The sequence below is a fragment of the Pristis pectinata genome, chromosome 28 (assembly GCF_009764475.1).
Source record: "Pristis pectinata isolate sPriPec2 chromosome 28, sPriPec2.1.pri, whole genome shotgun sequence".
Classification (NCBI taxonomy): Eukaryota; Metazoa; Chordata; class Chondrichthyes; order Rhinopristiformes; family Pristidae; genus Pristis; species Pristis pectinata.
The window spans coordinates 26,954,254-26,976,965 of NC_067432.1; the positions used below are offsets into that span (position 1 = coordinate 26,954,254).

At 38.4% G+C, this 22,712-nt stretch overlaps 1 protein-coding gene across 4 annotated transcripts in view; it reads left to right on the forward strand.

The window, feature by feature from the left end:
• Positions 1–22,712, forward strand: part of sltm (SAFB-like, transcription modulator) — a 52,458-nt gene that overhangs the window by 20,259 nt on the left and 9,487 nt on the right. For 2 of the 4 annotated variants that reach the window (XM_052040634.1, XM_052040637.1), the window contains exons 5-17: positions 2,844–2,903; positions 4,438–4,465; positions 5,810–6,281; positions 6,968–7,014; positions 7,441–7,571; positions 7,661–7,810; positions 10,119–10,234; positions 11,391–11,566; positions 11,773–11,867; positions 13,454–13,608; positions 15,666–15,846; positions 20,159–20,283; positions 21,053–21,193. In XM_052040634.1, the coding sequence (XP_051896594.1) occupies positions 2,844–2,903; positions 4,438–4,465; positions 5,810–6,281; positions 6,968–7,014; positions 7,441–7,571; positions 7,661–7,810; positions 10,119–10,234; positions 11,391–11,566; positions 11,773–11,867; positions 13,454–13,608; positions 15,666–15,846; positions 20,159–20,283; positions 21,053–21,193 (1,877 nt within the window). The remainder of the gene's footprint in view (positions 1–2,843; positions 2,904–4,437; positions 4,466–5,809; positions 6,282–6,967; positions 7,015–7,440; positions 7,572–7,660; positions 7,811–10,118; positions 10,235–11,390; positions 11,567–11,772; positions 11,868–13,453; positions 13,609–15,665; positions 15,847–20,158; positions 20,284–21,052; positions 21,194–22,712) is intronic. The other 2 variants (XM_052040635.1, XM_052040636.1) reach the window with 1 other exon arrangement.

The following is a 22,712-nucleotide window of genomic DNA, read 5'->3' on the forward strand; positions in this document are numbered from 1 at the left end:
ACATAAGTTGTGGTAGTTTTTCAGTGCTTAACTGTATAAGAGCGTGTAATATAACATGCACTAATTAGTTTAAGTAACTGCTTGTGATGAATTCCTTAGAAACTCTTATATGTTCAGAAGTTTTCCTTCTGTCTATTCTAATACTAATGCATCACTCATTTTCTTTCCCACTAAGGTTTTTCTCTCACTAGGTATTTAGTAGACTAAGGTGACTGGAGTTCTTCATATTTTAACTGATTTTAGAATCATGCAGAATCTGCCGATGAGCAAACACTAAATTAAGCACATTGCATTCGTGCTTAGAAAGTTGGGCTGCGTGCACCAGTTTTGCAAGTTGCAAATTAGTTCCTGAAGTAAATGCTTTGGCTAATAAAAGAAGATAAATACATCCTTTTATATCTTTTGGTAACCTGCAGTCTAAGCTGTCCCTGGTCTGCAGCTGAATAATTCTTCCCATTTTGTGCCGATTCAAGTTCTTAGTGATAGCTTGAACTGATGTCAGCTGACTACATTTCTAAAATTCAGATGAAGTTTTAAATTAGTTTGTTAGCCTGCATCATTCTCAAGTGCACAGCAGATGAGAACATCAAGTGGCTAAGGAAGAAAAGCAATTTTACCTATTTTTTCAGTGATAACAGGACTATGTACAGTATGGTTCAGTAGAATAGCATGCAGGTTTCACTGAAAGGAGGCATGTTAAATTAACAAGCGCATGAAGGTAAAAAGCACATGTATAGATTGGTACGTTATTCATTTTGGATTGAATAAATTGGAATATTTTCTGCAGTGTGAAGAACTAGGAGTTCGGAAGAGCCAAGGGTTTTGGGTATTTGTCTACAAACTATAATAAGCTGGTGCAGAAGAAAGTTAAGTAATCACTGAGGTAAAGGAATGGTAGAGTATACATTGGAAACTTGCTCACTGCTCAGGATGCCTTCCCAGGAATGAGAGTGCTAATGGAATCAAAGATAAAAGGGTTATGAGAGCTTTTTATGTTTGGAGAGGTGTTATTGAGAGCACAGTTTTGCCAAAATGTTCATGTACCTCTACCCTCCCCACAGCTGTGCCAGAAACCTGTTAAGCCCACCTACTGTTAAGCCAAGAACCTGGAGCAAAACCTTACTTCACTGCTTGCAGCTCCTGTGCCAGGAAGCTGGCACAAATCTAGCAATGAATTGCCAACAGCTGGGTGTAGAGAGGCTGCCTGTGAGGGTGGGTACTGGATGGGCCAGGGCAATCACAAACTGCTGTGTCCTGTTTGACTGCACAGCTTTTCTCGGCCCAGAGAACTCTCTTTGGTAACAAGCTCCATGTTGGTTGCTAGCAAGGTAAACAAATGACGAATAGTCGAACAAGTAAAGGAGATTACAGCTTCCATGATGTCCAACGGGCAGTGATGCAAGAGAGATCACGGGATCTAGAATTTGTCTGCACGTGGAGCAGCTGCTGCAGATTCCTAGCAATGAGCCTCATGAATTATGTCAAATAGGGTGCAATCGTAACCCCACATCTCAACGTTCATGGCTGCATTACTATAGTTGTTGTAGGTAGCCTTTCCACACTGTGCCATGGAGTACTATTGCTCTGAGAGCACCAGTTGAGAGCAGAGTTTTGGCACAGTTTCCTGTGTACAATTATCCCATGATTTAAAAATATTCCATCTATGAATTTTCAGTGTGACATAATTGACTGCTTAAGATACCTGTCCTCTATTTACAAGGGTTTTATTTACCTGAATGAACAGTGCTCAATGTTAGTAATAAATGCCAAATAAAATCCCAGTGGAGTGGGGGGTGATCTTTGCTGATGCAGCTTCTCACAGTGGGGGTGGGGAAGGAGGTTTGGACAGGGAGTGGGGAAAAGAAAGTGTTGGGAGCATGACGGGGGAAGGAGCTGCAGTGAAGAGTTGGGGGGGGTGGTGTTGCATGAGTGGAAAGAGAGACTTGCATGTTTTACTTAGGGAGTACCTGAAAGGGTGCACTATATCAATGTTTTATTATCTTAAGATTTAACTGTTGATAAAATAAAATGATATTTTAATATTTTGGACATTTTTGATATTTGTAATGTTTAGATTTTTTAAAATTATGATTCTTTTTACATAGAAACTGATGGGAATGTCTTTTCAATTTATTATTTTTGTTTTAAGAAACGATTTCTCAGAAAGTGACCTCTTTTCTAAATTGAAGGATACCTTTACAGACTTAAGAACACCAGTCATGTTGAGAATGTTGAGACAGACTTGAGGGGTGGAATAACCAACATGTGTCCCCATGTTCCAAATGTCAGTACATTAAATGATTGGAGCCATTTCAAAGTACACGGAGTGCTCCCAGCCCTCTTGAAGCTCTTCCAGTTAAATGGTACCTTTGTGTTCTAGGGTATCAGCTACTTGGCCTTATAGTTCAGCAATACTGAAGATATATAACTTTAAAAATGTGTAAAATTGTATGTAAACTAGTTTTTGATTATTTGGAAATTTTGCCAAATATAATGCTGAGGCAAAGGGACACTTTTAAAACTTTGCCAGCTGCATGTTATTAAAGATGGTTGATAATGTTCATCTTATTAACTATACTGAATATTTGAATGAGGAAAAATGAATAACTGCACAGGTAATTAGACAATCCTCAATTGAAGCTATGTGTAGTACTTGAAATGGTGTGTTGTAATTTCATGTTACCATGTGATTGTGTCATTCATTAGTACTACAACAATGTTCCATTGCTGCTAAAGATTTAAAAGTGGGCTTAGCTGTTTTACAAAGGTATATTTTGGTTATGTATGAAACATTTTGAGCTGGTTGAAATATGATTGAATTGAGATTCATATTGTTTACTCAGGCAGAGGAAGAAAATGAAGAGCTTATTCTTGAAGAAGTGGATGTCCTTTTACCTGAAGAGGTTAGCACTCCTATTTGGCTGGGGTTTTCCTGTACCTTTCACTAATTTTCACCTTTTCTCCAAAGTGGTGACTTCTTGTTGGATCTATAGGTATTAGTCACTTTTATGTTTTACCTAGATGGTCAGTAGAGCTGCACAACAGATGAATGGTGTGGACTGGGGCATCAAATAGACCTTTTTATTCATTCATAAACATGGGTATCACTGGCAAGCTCAACATTTATTGTGCATCTTTAATCCTCCTTGGGGAAGTAGCAATGAGCTTCAGACAATTTGAAAGTATTTAGAGAGAACTGTAAGGGAGTTGCAGGTCTTGGTCGGTTAACCATGAAGGAATGGCAGTAAATTTCCAAGGCAAGTGTGTGGCTTGTGAGGAAATAGGAAGTTTTAGTGTTCCCATGTGTCTGTTGTCTTTGAGTTATAAAGATAATTATTTGGGAAGAATTGCCAAAGAAGCAAGTAGTCGAATGCATGTTACTAAATAACAATTGTTCTACTATTTCAAATTTTCATGTTGAGATATGAGGTCTGTAGAGGTTTGTGATTAAGCATTACTTTAGTTTGGAATAGAACTTGGGAAGCCATTGGGGGGGAAAAAGAAATTCTGGAGAAGTCAAGCTTAGGGATAGAAAAGTGTGATTAGAGTTTTAAAATGCAGTGAGATAAAAACAGTTGGGTAATGGTATGCAAGTAATAAATAATCTTAATAACCGATATGATGTAAGGACTGAAGACTTGGTAAAAGTTGAGCAAGACTCTTCTCTGTACAGCTTCAGCCTGAAGAGCAAAAACCTTGAATTCCAGCAGAGCTGATTGAATAGCGGTCAAGAATTGAGAGATTTTTTCCATGGCTGTTGCCCTAGTAGTTATTGACTAACTCGGAACGTCTTCCGTTGGTATGGTTTAGCTTTTCATTGGACAGTCTTGTTGAGCCATAGCATGGGACTTGATACTTGTTTGGTTAATCGTGAACAATATATTGTATAATATTTTTGTAATGGCCAATAGAATTGCACTAATTATTTGTAATTCTTAATGATTTAGTTTTATTGAAGTAAACTGAATGTATTTTTGACATAAGTTTAAAAGTTAATTGTTTCTAACGTGATTTTGCACATAGGTTACTGGCATATTCAGTTGTTACTGGCACTGGACACCTTTTTTTGCTTTGTTTAATAACTAAATGGAAGCTATTTTGGAAAGGTGGCTTCTTGCAAGTTAGTTTTAAATTATTGGTGGATGTAGAAATACTTTTGGTTAGAACTCATTATCTGCTTCGGAGTACTAATGCTATTTGTTCTTGGGATATGATTTCATGAGCACTGAATTTGCTCTGGTACCATCGGATAATTGTTTATACTTTAGGTATCCACCTAGACTTTGGTAAGATATTCTTTTCCCAGTGCTCCCCAAAATCAAACTTGAGACTCATTAAGTCTATTGTTTCATAACAGTGTTATTTTTTTAAGTATGAAAATTTGATAAATTCAGCAACTTTATGTTTTTTAAAAAATGTCTTAAACTGATATTTCAGGAAGCAGAAGAGGATGAGAATGAAAAAGGTATGTTATGGTCGCCACACCTTCTGCAAAGTTTGTATATTCCCTTTAATTTACCTAGACTTGCACTGTATCTTATGAGTAGATGAAGGTTGGAAAGCCATTACAAGGCACTGGAACTTGCATAAAAAGGAATTAATGATCTACTATTTTGTGGAAAATTTATATTTAAAGAAAAATCCAAATGTGACTTGTAAAAAGGTGCAAAGCTAGACTTGCCAGTTACTGTAGTGCATGTATGAATATGCACAACACAAACTGAGATGCAATAATTTCCATTTTTTCTACCATGAAGCTATCAATGCTTTTTATCTGTTTCAGTAAAACCTAGTGCATTCTCTCTTCTTCACGATCTAGATGACTAAGTCTTATTGATATTAAACAGATGGGATAACACCAGATAATTTGTTTTCTTTCCCTTGATGTTGGAGTAATTTTTTCTTCATTTCATCAAATTGTCCTTCATTTCTCTGAAATCTTATCTGCTTTCACACTTAAGAAAACGCATGGTTCTTTCTACTGATTGTGATATGCATTTCTTTTACTTGCACTACTAGAATTGGTAGGCTAGAATCTGAAGAGTAGAGATTCTGATTTTTGTAGTTAACATGGTTGGTACAATGAATCAAAATAAATAGAGGCAAAACTCTATGAACATTGATCTGCTTTGGAACTGTGGAGGACTCAGCGGAATATAGATGTAACTTTATGGGGAAAAGAACTGTTGAAGACTGTCACTGCTGTGTCATCTAGATGGGAAATGAAAAGTGATGTTGATTTTGCCGAAGACTTTCATCCTGATCACTTTGACATCCATTCTCCATAATGTGTGATAAGAAGATGGACAGATGACTTCTGTGAGATGTGGTATAGAGTGTGGAGTTATTTTGAAGACAGTTGATGCCCTTCAGAATCTGGATGAACACAGTGGACAGCGTGGCTTGCATGGACCATTTCATCAAATGAATTTTGCCAGAAATACATGATGGTCAAATCGAGGATCTTGGTGGACATTTACACTTTTTTTTTGAAGTGATGAATGCAAACAGAAACAAACCATGGCTGGATAAAGACAGATTGCATCATGTAGAAAGGATTGCAATTGGGATTCATGCACCAAAGAATATCTCCACCTAAGGATGTTTGTATTACCATGGAAAACTTTGTATTAAAGGTATTGCACTTTGTCACTGAAGAATTCAGATTTACATGCACCTTGTAGTTTTCTAACCTTCTCATTTTAGGTAAATTGTATTTTTTGATATCAATGATAAGGTCACCTACTAGGTAAACGTTTTGACATTTAAACCTGTATTTTGCCATGTTTATTCCTGTTAAATCCCTCAGATGTAGATGATATAGATGACGGTTCTCGTGAAGTGTCTAAATTTCTACCTTCAGAGCAAGGCCTTGCAGAGGCTCAGCAAACAATTCAAGATGAAACTGAACCTAATGCATCTTTGAAAGAAGTGGATGATGACAATATATCAGTCACAATCCAGGCAGAAGATGCCATCACATTGGACTTCGATGGTGATGATCTCTTGGAAACAGGTAAAACACTGAAAATTCCAGAATGTGAGAATAAAACCATTGCTGAAAAGGAGTCCCAGTCCCAGGAGGATATGAAGGGAGAAGTCAAGAATGAGGGAAAGAAAGAAAAAATCCATAAGGAAGGAAGAAAGGAGGAGGGAACTAAAGCAGAGTCAGCGAAGAAGGAGACCAGAGAAGGGTCCAGAAAAGTTGAAGCTGGAGAGAAAGAGAAAGATTCTTCAAAGAAAGGCCCCTCATCTTCTGGGGCATCCAGTCAAGCAAAGAGGTTTGTTTTTCTATGTCAATTTATGATACTGAGTACCAACAGTAAGATCAGTCTGCATTTGTGAGTAATCATGGTTCTTAAACTGAGAACTAACAGTATATTGCAGTTCATTTTAAAAGGATTGACATGGTTTTTTTCAAAGACAGATGCAAGACTGACTTTGATTTTTTTTTGCTATCATATTTTTTTTCTCTACTCACGGTTAGGTTTTTTTAATGTCAGGTTTTTTGTTTTTGTTGCAAATTTACAAGATTTTTTTTAAAGCCTTGAGTTGATCCTGAACAATCGGCACTTTGGTGTGAAAATTTTACAATCAAGTAAGGAGAATTCTTGCATATGGAATCAAATCCACCACTCCTGATTACTGGAGAAGATTATGATTTGCTCACTGAATAGAATTGGCACAAATCTAGATCTTCATTCAGCTTTGGAAAGTCAATGCAAGAGTCGATTTTGGAACCATTCTGTTCAAATGTAGGCCTTGTTGGCTTTGGTACATTTGTGACCAAAGAATCTTCATAATTTTATAATTTTGTCTGTAATCTTTTAGTTTTGGTGCTTTTTAGGGGAAAATCGTGTTCTTTTGTGCTAATAAATACTTCTAGTACTACTTTGAAAAATTACCTCCACCTTTTTCTTATTCGAGCTAGTGTTTCCATTATTCTAACATTGTTTTGTGTTCATAGTTCAAGTAAGGATTCGAAAGATAAGACTGCTTCTAAAGATGAAAAAGGTAAGACTATATTAACTCATCAGTCTTCTGTTGCAAATGTCAATTTCTGTGAAATTTTGGAGATTCATGTTACTTTAATGTTTGACAACTGAGCAAGTGAAAGAGACGATTGTGGAGCTTAGGATCTAGCCAGTTGAAACAATGGCCACTATCCACATCGTAAAGAATGAATGTCGGAATTGGAAGAACACGTCTGAGGGTTTGGAGCTGCTTCAGATTAGTGATGGGATGGTGGGATTTGAAGATGAGGATGAGAATTCAAGCACTGATGTTGCTCACCAGGGAATCATTGTGGGTCAGTGGGCACATGGTAGATGGGTGGATGTGATCTGCAGTTCAGAGAGAGAAAACAAAACCTGTATACTTTGAACATACTCAAATAATTTAGTGTCAAGGTAATGATTTTATTTTTGGTCCATATCATAGGAATTGGTAATAGCAGTACTGGGATCACCAGTGGCAGCACTAGCAGTTCTTCCAAGAACCTATGGATTAGTGGCTTGTCTTCGAATACAAAAGCAGCTGATCTAAAAAATCTGTTTAGTAAATATGGCAAGGTATGTACTCATAATTGTTTTTCTACTAAGAGTAAATTACTTTCCTAAGAAACTGATTCATGATTTGTATTGCTTACATTTTGTTATAGGTTCTGAGTGCCAAAGTAGTAACCAATGCACGGAGTCCTGGTGCTCGATGTTATGGATTTGTGACCATGTCTTCAAGTGCAGAAGTGACGAGATGTATTTCTCACCTTCATCGCACAGAGCTAGATGGACAGCAGATTTCTGTTGAAAAAGTAATTATTCAAAAAATGTTTTTTGCCTATGACTTAACTGTCTAAGTGATTACTTCACGTTTCTTAAAAAAATAGAAATGAGATGAAATACGTATACCCTTCCAAACAGCTAATATGTATAAGTATTAATAGGCACAAATGTCAGCCATTATACAAATCTCCTAAGACCATAATTCCAAGTGAGAAAATTCATGACAAGCTTTTTCTCTATTACGGTGTTCTGTTATTGCAAAAAGAGTGATGAGCACTTGGAAAATATTTGAATTCAGCACAAACTCCTGAAAACAGTATAGTTGATGGGTCAGTGGAGCATAATGGCAAAAATTTACAAAAAACCATGTAGTTAATGCATCAAACAAAGGCCAGAGGAACAGTAATTCAAATGAATAATAATACGTAGAATGGCAAGTTAATTTTTTTGACTGAGTACTGTAGTACATCTAAAACTGTTAAAAGTAATCTGAGGCAACAAGGCAGCACATAGAGGTTTTCAGGCTTATCGTATGGAAAATGATTTTGTCAGAATAGCTTTTAGTGACTTCATTTTAAGATGCCTTTGTGTCACTGAGAAAAGTGCAGGTCCTTAGGACAGCACGTACGACTTTTTGAATGAAGACAAAATGAAGTTCATATGTGATGCACCAATTCCATGCCATCCTTTCTCTCTACTTCCCTGCTGTCTTCACCCCTTGCGACTGAACAGTTTGTCAGCGCTCAGAGTTGAGGCTGATCTGGGAACATCTGGGTTTAAAGCAATAAACATTCCTATTCAAAAAATGTATCTTAGAATTGTGGTCGGTCAGCATGGAAAAAAAAATCCAGGACTATCAGAGATGGAGAACCTCAATTCTGAAGGTACAGATTTTCTTTAGTTCAAATAGTTTTATTTCTAAGCAGAAGGAATGATGTTTGATAACTTGAGTTGTGAAAATTTAAAAGATCAACTCGTGAAAACAGTACAATTTTGGGTAAGGGTGAAAAAACATACACGTAAAGGAGTATTTTTTTTAACATGTACAGTAAATGGGGAGAATAAACAATTGGTACTTTGTCTTTTCCTGAATGTTAATTCTTGTACTGAAATGTTGCTACATGTTCCTGTCATATCACAGAACTCCAATAGTTAGATGGAGTTATGAAAAATGGACTGAATCTTCGAATTTCCAGTATTATTGTAAAACTAGCTCACTTTAATTTCATTGTATTAGCTGAAAAAAAATTATGAATTGCTTCTTCCACATATCGTTATTTTAAATTCTCTTGGCTATTTCTTTTCTAATCATAATTTCTGTATGTAAATTTATTCAACATGTTAGCATGATCAAATAATAACAGGAAAAATATAACACAGTTTGTTTTTTGTATATGTCAGAGATTGTTGTAATTTTATGCAAATAGTCAATTTCCAAAGATACAATATTCTATCCAGATGAAGCTGGGTTAGAGGCTGTGCTAGGGCTGTACAAGATCAAGGTTGCTGTTCAAAGACCTTAAATTTAACATCTGGGGCAAATAATGCAATGAGGATTTGAGGGATATTTTTTAAGTAGAGAAAATGGTGGTGATACGAAGTTTTCCCTCTGTAGTGGCACTAGAAGCAGAACCTGCTGGTGCATTGAGAAGGGAATTGAATCCTTAGTTGAGGGGAATAATTTGCAGAGCTGTGGGGAAAGAGCAGAGGAATAGGACTGCCCTAGTGGGTGCTCACATTGATTGGATGGGCTGAGTTTTATGGTTCAGTATTAGACCATGTAATTCAGTCCTTATTTGAAGTTGTATGTTAGTCCCTTAGCTTTACATTTTAAATGTGGACATATTGAAATATAAAATGACTATATAAACTTGTGCTCTAGCCATACACTCCTGTAGTGATCGTATTGGTCCAATGCCTCAACTATGGAGAGAGTTTTCTTGCTGTGTGGCAAGTTTCTGTTGGAAATTACTATTATATATGTGAATATAAGAAATTATAATGGAGAATAATTATAAGAAGTGCATGCGGGCATAGATGCTTTGTGTTATAGATGAAGGGCCATAGGTAGATGTTAGCTCTCAAGGAGGATGTTGGCTCTTGAAGTAACGATTGTTGATATTCAAAATGAGGAACTGCATGTGCTGATCCTGGAATCTGCTTGTCATTTCAGTACCTACTATTTTTATTATTTACAGATAGCGTCATTTTTCTTGGAAAGCAGTTCTGCAACTGAGAATTTTGTCTAATCCTAAAATTGTAGCCTGTAGTTGCATTTGAAGTGATTGCATTTTGATCTTTTTCCAAAATAATTCCATTTATCATTTGTTCATGCAGGTTAAAAATGATCCCTTTAAAAAAGAATCCACAACAAAAGATGGGACTGGAAAGATGAGTTCAAGCAGAAGTAGTAGTGATAAAAAGAGTTCAGCTAGTGGAAAGGCCAGTAGCAAGTAAGTGTATGGTGGCTAATGATTCAGATTTGCGAAAAGAAGGCTCCTTTCAACATTTATCTACTTATTCATTCCTATCAGCTTTCTTCCTCATTTAATCAATTTACATTTTCCATAATTTTTCTCTACTCTTAAAAGGCTTGTCACTTTTGATATTGATTGGCTTTCTGATTCTCACCCAAGTGTTATTTTTCATATCTGAGCCTGATTAGTAAACATGTCCAATTATTAAACACTGAAATATCATGGTCAAGCCTGACTCTGTCAAAACAGAAACACTTAAATTGGAATTGCTGGTTAGCAATCAGAAACAACAACTTGTATTGCTGTTTCTTCCTTCTTAATTCTAGTTCTTGGAGGCCAATTATGTGATGATATATGCCAGCTGAGATCAATTAGTCTGGTACTTATTTAAGCAATAATAGTATTTGTGCCCACCATTTGCAAGTAATAGAGCTTCATTGCTTTTAAACTTTAACTGGATTAAAAGAACCAATAATCTGGCCATGGGCAATTTTGTCTTGTATGGTTTGTAAGAGGAGTTATTTAGTGAATCACCAACATCTGCTCCAAGTAGATTTATTGAGGGTGGTATGGTTTGTGGATTGCAAGATTTTTATGGCATTCAATTCACGGAATCTAGTAACCTATTAAGTTTTTGGATTGGGATGAATTTGCCTTCTTTTTTTGCGCCAAATCAAAACCATGTTCTACAAGGTTCTCATGCTTCCAAACCACAAAGCATACTGGCCAGAATTAAATGTCTGTGGTAATGTTTGTGTTCTGGAGGGAAGCAAGATTAAATGTTGACTTAAAATTGTTACAATTATGGTTGTAGCCTTAAGTCAACAATTTCCACTGTATATTGCAATTAAATTTGGTTATGTCAACTGTCAGATTACAGCTTTGATTCTGGATCATAGGTGGTGGTTTTACAGAGTGGTTTCTGTTGTCTCTTCCTGCCGCTGACCGTAAGCCATACCTTAGGAAATTTTTGAGTGCATGAACTACTCAAATTATTTCAACACTCTGTACTTAATCTTGAACTGTTTTTATTGTAACTTCAGATTAATGTTCAGGCCAGTCTTAGAAAATGTTGTAATATGAGTGAGCCTATTAATTTCATTATTTAACTTGTCTGATCCTAAACATAAAGGGCCCAAGTTTCTTCCAAAAAAGAGGATAAGAAAACCGACAAACCTGGGGAAAGAAAAGAAAGCAAGGATGGGTCAAGTTTCACAAAGAAGCCAGAAAGTAAAAAGGATGAGAAAGAAAGCACAATGAGTATTAACCACAGCCATTCCAAAAAAATGGAAGAGAAAAGGCGAAAGAGTATGTATCTCTGTGTATAATGTGAAATACTTTAAATTGTAATTTTTTTTTTGTGACCAAAGATTGTGTCCAGAGTTGAAACACTTTTTTTTTGCTCTATTACCTGTCATGAATTTCAAAAGGAATTAATAGTCTTAAAGATGCTGGGTAATTGATAGCTGTCATATTTCATTAACTTTCCATGAATATTCCATTTGTCTTTTTAGATGTGAAGAGTCCTCATCGGATGGTGGTTATAGACATGGCTAAAGGTGAACCAGTTGTTAGTGTGAAAACTGCAAAGAAAGTCAAGAGTGAGCAGGTAAAGATCCTTGGGGGATAAAGCACAATGTGTGTGTAAAAAAAAAAAAAAAAAAAAAAAAAAAAAAAAATTCATTATACGTCCTTTTAAAAGTTTGTTCCAAATGTTTGGCAAGTCAATCAGTCTACTTTTACTTGAATTTTCTCAAAACAGATTATGAAAGGCAGCTATAAGCTTGTAATTTTCAACACATTAGAGAGGAATTTTCTGTTGTATGATGCTTAAACCTTTTATGTTTAGTGCCATTACAACAGACAACGAAACTGACAGTGACTTCTGGGGACTGCCCAAAGACAGTTAATATGCAAGTTCAGTAGCTGCTGTCATTGATTCCCTGCTTCTCCATGGGGTGTACTGTTTTTCAGTGTGATTTCCAGAAAATCAGGAAATTGACAACTTAAGATATTTATAAACTATTCTAACTGCAAAATACCCTACACCTATCACCTGCTAGCTCGTGCTCCTCCCCCTCCTCCTCCTACCCTTTTATTCTGGCTTCTGCCCTCTTACTTTGCAGTTCTGATGAAGGGTTTTGGCTCAAAACGTCGACTGTTTATTTCCCTCCGTAGATGCTGCCCGACCTGCTGAGTTCCTCCAACATTTTGTATTTGTTGGTCCAGATTCCCAGCATCTGCATTCTTTCTTGCGTCTCCATCCTGCATATATTACATTTTTTTGTGAGGTGTGGATGAACTTTAATGCTGTTGTTCTGCTTGGTAATTTTTCTAGTCTTCATGAACTTGCAATCCACATATACGCAGAACTATTTTAATTTGTTGCGGTAAATGCTTTGAAATTTAATTTAGAATATTTTTATGGTCGCTATTTCAGACACCACGGGAAGAACAAGTGTATATTGAAATTTTTACCTTGTGCTCTTTTAACTGTTTAACCTAATAACTAAAAACAACATTGTTTATTTCATGGCTTGCTAACTGTTAGAACTCTTCAGTGTGTGCTTGATGATATTAAATGACAAAGTCCCATGCCATAGTAACTACTAGATGATTTGGGCAGTTTCCTGTGATGTCAGCTGCAAATACCATTATCTTTCCACTGACTGAATTTCAGGCCAGTTCATTCCAAAAGTCCTCAAGGCTATTTAGCAGGAATGGGATGATGATAAGGGGAATAATAAGCTCTCTTTACTCAATCTGCTTTGGTTGGCCTTGGAAGAATCTCAAGAGATTTTAATCTGTGGGTACTCCCAGCTACAGACTTGAGAGAAAAAAAAAGGACTGAAAATATACAAGACTTAGCTTTGCTTTGTTCTAGAAAGGCGTTTCTGAATTTTCCATAAAAGTGTAAAAAATTGGTTTTTCAAGGTTGTATTTGGAGCAGCTGAATCATCAAACATTTGGAATGTGCAGAAAGACACTTGAATTCTAACTTTGAATGTTTGTTATTTGGCTGCTTCACCGATGGTATATTCTGTCAACAAAGCAGCCTAAACAAAGTGGTGGATACATCAACATTGACTTGATTTATCGGTGGAATAGGAGCATACATTAAGAAAATTATCATTAACATTTTTGAAGGTATGATGGTGATTCAATAAATATCTTGTCTTTACTAATATTTTATAGGCATCGACTTCTAGAAGTAGAGAAAAACGTATTCCAATTAAACCAAACTCCAAGGAGAGAAAGGATATTCTGCCATTTGAGAAAATAAAACAGCAAAAGATCCGTGAGCGTTTAATTCGACTGGAGCGCATCCGACGTGCAATAGAATTAAGAAGGTACATGGAGGTTTACAACTCATGAGAGGGAATATAGAACAGGCTTTTTCATACCACAAACTTACATTTGTTTGGACTGTTTGTATTTATTGTAATTATTCAGATAATCTCTAATGGCATCAGCTATGGCTCAGTGATTCTGCTCCTTCAGCTAAATTGGAATCCAAGTCCCAATGAGGAGACTTGAGCATTAAATTAGCATTGATGTTCTAATGCAGCACTGAGGGAGTGTTGCATTGCCTAGGATGCCTAGGTTATTAAAGTGGAGTCCTACCTGCATTCTCAGGTGATCCCATGATAACATTTCTGAGACCAATGGGGAATTCTCCAAGTTGGTTTAACTTTGTTAAATACCTATATATTTAAAAAAAAAAGCTCATCATTGTTGCATATGTTTGTAGGAACCAGCTGTGTGCAAATACGTTGCTTTGTTTCCTGCAATGACAACAGTGACAGCATTTTGAAAGGAAGTTCATTGGCTGGAAAAACTCATTTATGATGTCCTGAAATCATGAATCTTTTCATATTGGAGACCAAGCGCTGGTGCCTAGTGCCCCTTAATCTTGGTTGGATTTGATCCTGTGAGTTCACCACACTGTTTTAGAATCAGAGTTGTACAGCATAGAAATGAGCCCTTCGGCCCTCCGTCCATGCTGACCTTTCTACCCATCTACACTAACCCCACTTATTCTCATTAAGTGAGTACCGTTCTGTGCCTTATTCAAGTGCCTTTCTAGATGTCTCTTCAGTGTGGTGATTGTATCTGATTCCACCATCTCCTTTGAGAAAAGGTTCCACAAATTAACCATTCTCCTTTTTAAAAACTTTCTCTTCAAATCCCCTTTAAACCTTCCTCTCACATTAAACCTCTGCCCTCTTGTTTTTGATATCCCTACCATGGGAAAAAGATTCTGACTATCCACCCTCCATTGCCTCTTTATAATGTTATAAACTTCTCTCAGGGCCCCCCTTGGCCGCCTTTGCTCCAGGGAAAACAAGCCTATCCTACCCAGTCTCTTCCCATGAATAAAGTCCTCTAATCCAGGCAACATCCTGGTGAATTTTTCTCTGCACTCTCTCTAGTGCGACCACATCCTCCTTGCAGTGTTCACCAGAACTGCACACAATACTCCTCTAAGTGTAGTCTAACCAGTATTGTAAAGCTGCAACAAAACATCTCAAATTTTATATTTTTTGCCCCATCTTATGAAGGCAAGCATGCCGTATTAGCACTCTATTTACTTGTGTTGTCACTTAAGGGAATTATGGACTTGAACCCCAAAGTCCTTCTGTTCAATAACAATCCCTAAGGCCCAACCATTTACCGTACAAGTCCTACCCCTATTTGACTTATCAAAATGCACCACCTCACGTCTGATTCCATCTGCTAACTTTCCACCTGATCGCTATCCTGCTGTTGTCCTAGAAAACCTTCCTTGCTATCCATAACACCACCAATTTTTAATGCAAAATTATTAATCATTCCTCCGACCTTCACATCCAAGTCATTATCGAAAATCACAAACGACAAGGGTCCCCGCACTGATCCTGTGGTGCACGACTGGTTGCAGACTTCCAATCAGAAAAGCAGCCTTCCATTATCTCCCTCTGCCTCTTATCACCAAGCCAATTTTGAATCCAATTAGCCAGCCTGCCTTGGATCCCATGTGCCTTAACCTTCTGGACCAGCCTGCTGTATGGGATTCTTTGCATTTTTAAACTTATTCCAGTTTTTGCATCAAAATCTTCTTGTGTTACAAGAAGTTGCAGAGGGCCACGCAGGGGCATGGTAGACAACCCAAAATAATCACCAAAAATCAGCGTGGAAGTTGGGAGGCCGTGGACAAGTGCAGTACTTAGTGACTTTTAGTCTAGCTTCCAAAAGAGCTCAAGTTTTACATTTTCACTTGCACTATACAAACAAATTGGTAACTACGAAGCTACTTATTCTGACTGTGTTATTTCTGAACACCATGCAGACCGTTTTGCTTGGAACAAGTGATCTGTTCTGCCATATCCACTCTGCATTTGTCAAGTGTGTACTTATTGTTAACTAGGCGACGCGAAATAGCTGAAAGACAGCGTCGTGAGCGGGAACGCATTCGTATGATTCGTGAACGTGAGGAACGTGATCGGTTGCAGCGAGAGAGAGAACGGTTAGAAATTGAGAAACAAAAGCTTGAAAGGGAAAGGATGGAACGGGAACGACTAGAAAGAGAACGCATACGTATAGAACAGGTGAACAGATTCTCCATTATTCTCTGGTGATATACAAATGATTTGGACAAAAATGTAGATGGGGTGATGAGTAAGTTTGCAGACAAGACAAAACTTAGTGGCCTTGTGGATAGTGAAAAAAGTTGTCAAAGGATGCAGCAGGATATACGGTAGATCAGTTGGAGATGTGGGCAGAGAAATGGCAGGTGGAGTTTATTCCAGACAAGTTTGAGGTGTTGCTCTTTGGGAGGTCAAATTGTTACATACCAGCACGTTACGTACCAGCAGTTACGTTACTGGACCTCTCGTACCAGTCTTGAGTTCGATCTCAGACCACTCTTGTCAATCTTGGGATCGATCCTAGACGAGCCCCCAATTTTGTTACGTACCAGCAACAACAGAAACACAATGAGCCATGTATAAGTGTTAGAATCTATTTGTTAATAACTATTTGTAATAATAAGAGAAATAAAAACGTTAGATATTGAACATTGACCCCAAACATATGAACTCGAAGTGTGTGTGTGTGTGTGTGTGTGGCACATTCCCAAACCCCAAGTCTAGGAATAGTTCTCAAAGTTCAGTTCAGCAAGTCAAGGTAGGACGATGAGCAAAGACTTTTGGAAAAACCACAGTAGGTTGTAGAGAGAATTTACGAAATCCACATGTTCCACGATGGGACCCATACGACACCTCAGTCACCAATGATCTCCATTGCTTTGTTCTGAAGTATCTGCCACACCTAGGGCATTCGATTCGTGGCCGGCCACAGAAATACCTGCTTTCCAGTACAGGTTGATGACAAAGTGGACTCCACAGATTGCTCCAAACACCCATACATAGATATTATAGTGACAGTCACAGCTATTGATCTTCATCCATAGATACAGAGACCAGCTCGCTCTCTGTCACTTGCTGTCTGTCTGTCGCTCGCTCTCTGTCTCTGTGCAACAGTCAGTACGCTCCAGTTATAGTTTTGCCGTCGTCAGGTAACACCACATGCGCACGTACTACTACACTACTGTCCAGGTGCCTTAAAGGGACATTCACCAAGTAGCAACCTGGCTCGTAACAAAATGTAAGGGGGAATATACGGTAAATGGCAGGACCCTTAAGAGCACTGATGTACAGAGAGATCTTGGGGTGCAAGTTCACAGCTCGCTGAAAGTGGTAACACAAATAGATAGGGTGGTAAAGAAGGCATATGGAATGTTTGCCTTCATCGGACGGGGTGTTGCGTTTAAAGTCGGGAAGGCATGTTATAGCTGTATAAAACTTCGGTTAGGCTACATCTGGAGTATTGTGTGGAGTTCTGGTCGCTGTGTGTACAGGAAGGATGTGAAGGGCAGAAGAGGTTCACCAGGATGTTGCCTGAATTAGAGAGTATTTGCTATAATACTGTCTAATCCAGGTTGGACAAAGGGATAGTTTTCACAGCGTGTCAGAGGCTGAGGGATGGATTTGATAGAAGGATATAAAATTTGAAAGGCATAGATAGGTTATATAGTCAAAGTCTTTTTCCCAGGGTGGAAATCTCAAAAGTTAGAGGGCACAGGTTGAAGGTGAGAGGGGGGAAAGGTCGTCCCGTTATTTCTGCCTCTCGCTCTCGCGCGCGCGCGCACACACACACTGGTAGGTGCCTGGAACATGCTGCTGGGCGTGGTGGAAAAGGATATGACAGCAACATTTTTAAGAGGCATTTAGACAGACACATGAACATGCAGGGAATGAAGGAATATGGAACGTGCAGGCAGATGGGTTTAATTTAATTTGACATCATGATTGGCGCAGATATTGTGGGCCCTAGAGCCTGTTGCTGTGCTGTACTGATCTGTGTTCTATGGGCAATATTTGATTCTGTAGTTTATGGTGGAAAGGGTGTGGAGCAAGAGGTGGGCTTTTTCCTTTTAACTAATCTCTGGTCATCCCAAGATAGGATAGGGGTGCTATCAAAATCATGTTAGCTGGATAGGTTGTTGAGGATCATGGAAAAATTTCTTCAATGATTTATTCTTGATGAGAAACTGACAGGATAAATGCAAATTTGACTTTGTATTCTAGCTGCTTGCTGTTCCTTCCAACGTAATGTGTTCCCTTTTTTTTACAGTTTGTGTTTGAGCATGGACTTTTTTTTTAAACTTCTGTGCTTTCTTCTTTACCCACTTGAAAAATAGCAGGCCACGTTGGGATTTTCTTTAGCAAGGTTAGACTAGGAAATCAGCATAAGGGAATGTGTGTACTAACCTTCATCATTAACTCTGGTACTTGGATCCCAAATGCAACATGCAACTCTTAAGGTCTAATTTAATTCAAAATTTATTGAGTTCATGGGCCCTAAACTGTTAATTTTATGCAATTACCCCTCTCCACCACCCCCCCCCCCCCCGGGTGTCACACTGAGTTAATGATGTGCTATTAAAGACACTGTATTTCATGAGATATAAGATTGAATTCCCAAATTGCGCAGCAGTTGAATGTAACTTAGTATGTTAATAACAATGATTTATCATTATGTTTGAACTTCATGAACTTTTAGTTCAAGTTCCAGACTGCAGTGTTGGGTACATCACAACTGAGAATTTTTATGGTTAAAGTGATACAATAAATCTCTGATAATTCGCCACCTTTGGGACTTTGGTAGTACATTTCCTGGAGTTTTGGATCTTACTCCTAATAATATCCAACTCAGACATTTATTTTCATTTCTTTTACACACTACACTGTAGTATAATAAGTTTTCCAGTAAATCTGTTGAATTTAAAGGGATTGAGAAATATACAAGCACTCCAGATCCCCACTCTAGCTGCAGACCTGTCCACATTCCTAACCCTGGGTTCTGGAACCCACTCCTGGCCTTGAGCCACACTCTGCTTCACCACCTCCAGTCGCAGTCCTGACTCGCACTCTGGGGCCCCAGGCTCACATCCCAATCTAATGAGTGATCCAGATACCGAACCATCAGGATCTCCAAATAATGCATGCTTGATTATCAGAGTTTTATTAAATCTAAACTGATGGATAGGATTGGACAACAGTTCAATAAAACAAACAAAAATGAGGTTGCTGGAAATATGAAATTAAAGAAAACGCTCAAAAGATTCAGCAGGTCAATCTGCAGAGAAATGGGATGATGATCTACCATCAGAATTTTTAAAAGTTTAACGTGTAGCAATGTTTAAGTATGGTACAGGGACAATGGGGAAGGGTGGAGGGAGAGAATGAGATAAAGTTTATAATGTAAAAGACAAGATATTAAGAACAAAGATTAGAGAGGCGAATTAAAATGCCAAATATGTTGCTCCTGATTTGCATGACCTCCGTGTCATTGCTACTTAGGAAGCTCAAAGGAATGAGAGATGAAAACGTGATCGTTGCCTTTGTTACTTTGTGACTTGAGTATTTCTGCGCATTACTAACCCATCTAGTTCTACCACCATAAACAAGCTCATTCCATAGTCTCACCGAATCTCGTTCATCCAAGAGTCCTGTGCTTGCTGTTCTACACTGAATCCCCTTCAACAATGTCTTGATCCTTAAAATTCACATCCTTACTTTCAATTTCCTTCTTCGTTCTCCATCTTTTTAATGTTCTCCAACCCTTTCAGATATTTGCGCTCATATTCTGGCTTTTTTAAACCTCTGAATTTAGTATCTTTGCCATTGATGGTCGTGCATTCAGCTGTCAAACCTCTACACTCCGAACTTCCTTCTCAAAACCCCTCTAGCTCACTGTTTTACTTTAAAATATCTCTTGGGCCAAGTCTTTGCCTAGTTGCCCTAATCTCTTGGTTCTGTATCAAACTTTGTTTGTGATGCGTTGGACCCTTTTCCAGTATTGATGGTGCCGTGCTGTTTTCTCCCCTCTCGCACCCTTTTTCCTGCTTCCTCAATGTGGAGGTAAATGATTTCTTATCAATATTCACTGTTCCCATTTTGTGTACATTTTCCTCTTGTTGCCGTGCATCATTGCCCAAGTACATTTTCAATATTTTCTATTCATGTATTAGTTCAATAGTTCTGACTCAAAACCTTAATACAGCAAGATAACGACTGACATTGTTTTGCAATGCTATACATCTTAAAAAAAAACCATTCTCAAATACTTAAACTTTAAAGCATAATTTCATTTCCTGTGTGTTAGCAAGCGAATTTCAGAGCTGCTTCAGTAGTGTAGAGTCTCTTGTTGGACTAGAGCTTGTCATTCCATAAAAGTGCCTCCTGTCTGTTAATGTCACAAATGTATATCAGTAGGTTCAAGGGTGGAGAATAGTGTGTTGACAAGACGATAAATAGTCATGGTTCAGGAAAACAAATAAAACTTCTGTTTATTTAGGAACGTCGTAAGGAAATAGAGCGTATTGCCCGGGAACGTGAAGAACTCCGTAGGCAACAAGAGCAACTCCGGTACGAACAAGAAAGAAGAAACTCTTTAAAAAGGCCACATGACGTAGACAATAGGTATGTTATAACATGACAGAATTACTGGAAAATCTTTCGTGTTCTCATTGGATTTATTAAAAAAATGTCTTGGTTCTCAATAGGGCATAACTTTGATGACTTACTCTGTGCATTTGATGGATAGGCTTTTGCTGATTTTGATTTATAAGTGTTATACTAGTGAGCTTTATTATCCTTACAACTTTGTTAGGGTTATCGAAGTAATAGTTATTTTGCATATATACAATGTTCTGTTTATTAAGAACTGTTTGACAAGATTGGATGTGGTCAAATCCATTTATGTATCCATTCCTCATTGCTATCTCTCCTTCAATACTTTTATTTCCCATCGGCATCTTTTATCTCCTTCAATACTCTTATTCCTTGATTTCATTCTCAAGCCTTGATGTTATCTGTCTTGGCAAAATCCTTTAGCATTGTATTGCAGTATGAAGCCTCATTCGTTTAAATCTGAATCACTTTGTTTTATTTTTAGTTCCCCATCCATTATGTGTGTTTTGCGAGTTCAAGGGTATCATATAAATCTGGGAATCTTAATACATTTAAGGCTTTGTTAGGCTATAAGCCGTAGATTTTATTTTAATATTAGAAACCTCCATAATAACACAGCTGTAAAAAGCAGATTTTATAAATGTAAAATTTGGAAATTGGCTCTGTATTTAATTGTGTAGCTGTTGTGATGCTTGATTTTTAATGAAAAGTTTACTTTTGAGATGTTTCAAAGCTGGAATATCCTCTGATTAAAATCTCTCAATGTCATAAAATGTAGGCGTGATGAACCCTACTGGAATGATCATAAAAGGAGGGCCATGGACAATGATGTCCGTTTTAGTCACAGTTCTGAATACAGTCGTCAAGAGCCAAACCGTTACAATGATTTTGACCACAGGGTGCCGTCTGCATTTGATAGGTGAGTGCTGGTTTTTGACCACACCAAATGAAACCTGATGTTGCTGCATAATTGATTTGAATAATGCTTTTTTTTTCCAATAAGGGAGGGAGACAAAGCAGGAAAGTATGAACCAGTTGGTTTAACATCTCATAGGGAAGATGTTAGAAGCCGCTTTCAAAAGTTATGGCAGGACGCTTGGGTTAATTCAGAGTCACCACGAAAAGTCAATATGGTTTTGTGAAAGAAAAATCATGTTTGACCAATTTTATTGAAGTTCTTTGAAGAAGTAACATGTTCTGTGGATGGAGGCGCACTTGTGGATGTACTAAATTAGATTTCCAGAAGGCATTTGGTGAGGTGCTACTTCAAGGGTTGTTGGGGAAAATAAAGGCTCTTGGTGTAGGAGGCAATGTATTGGTGAGAATAGATTGACTAACAAGAAACTGAGAGTAGGCAGAAATAGATCTTGTGATGTAACTAGTGGTGGGCCTCAAGGATTGATGCTGGAGCTGCCTCTTTTATCAATTTATGTAAATGACTTGGATGAAGCCACCTAAAGTCTGGATGCTCAATTTGCTGATGGGAAAGTAAGCTGTGGAGGACAATAGGAAGCTCTGGTATAGATCGAGCAAATGTAGCATAACATGGGAAAATGTGAAAATATGCATTTTGGCATTTTAAAATATTTTATCTTGTCCACTCATCTCTCCCCACCCATCCCCATCCCCCTCCCCCTCCCTCCCCAGGCACTCTCCCCTGCAACCACAAAAAGTGTTACCGCCTGCCCCTACACCTCCCTCAGCACCATCCAGGGCCATAAACAGCCCTTTCAGGTGAGGCAGGCTTTCACAAGCGAATCCCGCGGTGTCATTTATTGCATCGGGTGTTCCCGTTGCGACCTCTAAATCTGTGAGACAGGATGCAGATTGGGTGACCTCTTCACCGAGCACCTTCACTCTGTCTGCCGTGCCAGCCAGGATCTCCCGGTGGCCAGCCATTTTAATTCCACTCTTCATTCCCACACCAATGTGTCTGTCCACTGCCAGGTCGAGGCTAAACGCAAATTAGAGGAACAGCACCTCCTGTTCTGCTTGGGCAGTGTCTGGAGGCATGAACGTTGAATTCTCAAACTTCCGGTAACCGCTCCCCCTCGATCTCTTTTCTCTTTTCTTCCTGATCCATCCCAGCCCCCATTAACCTATCTCTTTCCCCTCTTCCACCCTCTCTATCTGCCCATCACCCACACTCTCCTCCCACTGGTTCCCCTCCCCACCTCCTTCCCTTTTAACCCATGCTCCACCTTTCCATCAGATTCCATCATCCTCAGCCCTTTGTCACCTCCACCCATCAACTTCCAGCTTCTGACGTTATTTCCTCTCCCCTAACCCCCACTACCCCCCCCCCCCACCCATCTGCCTATCACCCCCCTCACCTGGATCCACCCATCACCTGTCAGCTCTTGCTCCACCCTTTCCCTCCATCTGTTTATACTGGCTATCTCCCCTCTTTCAACTGTCAACTGTCCATCTCCCTCCAT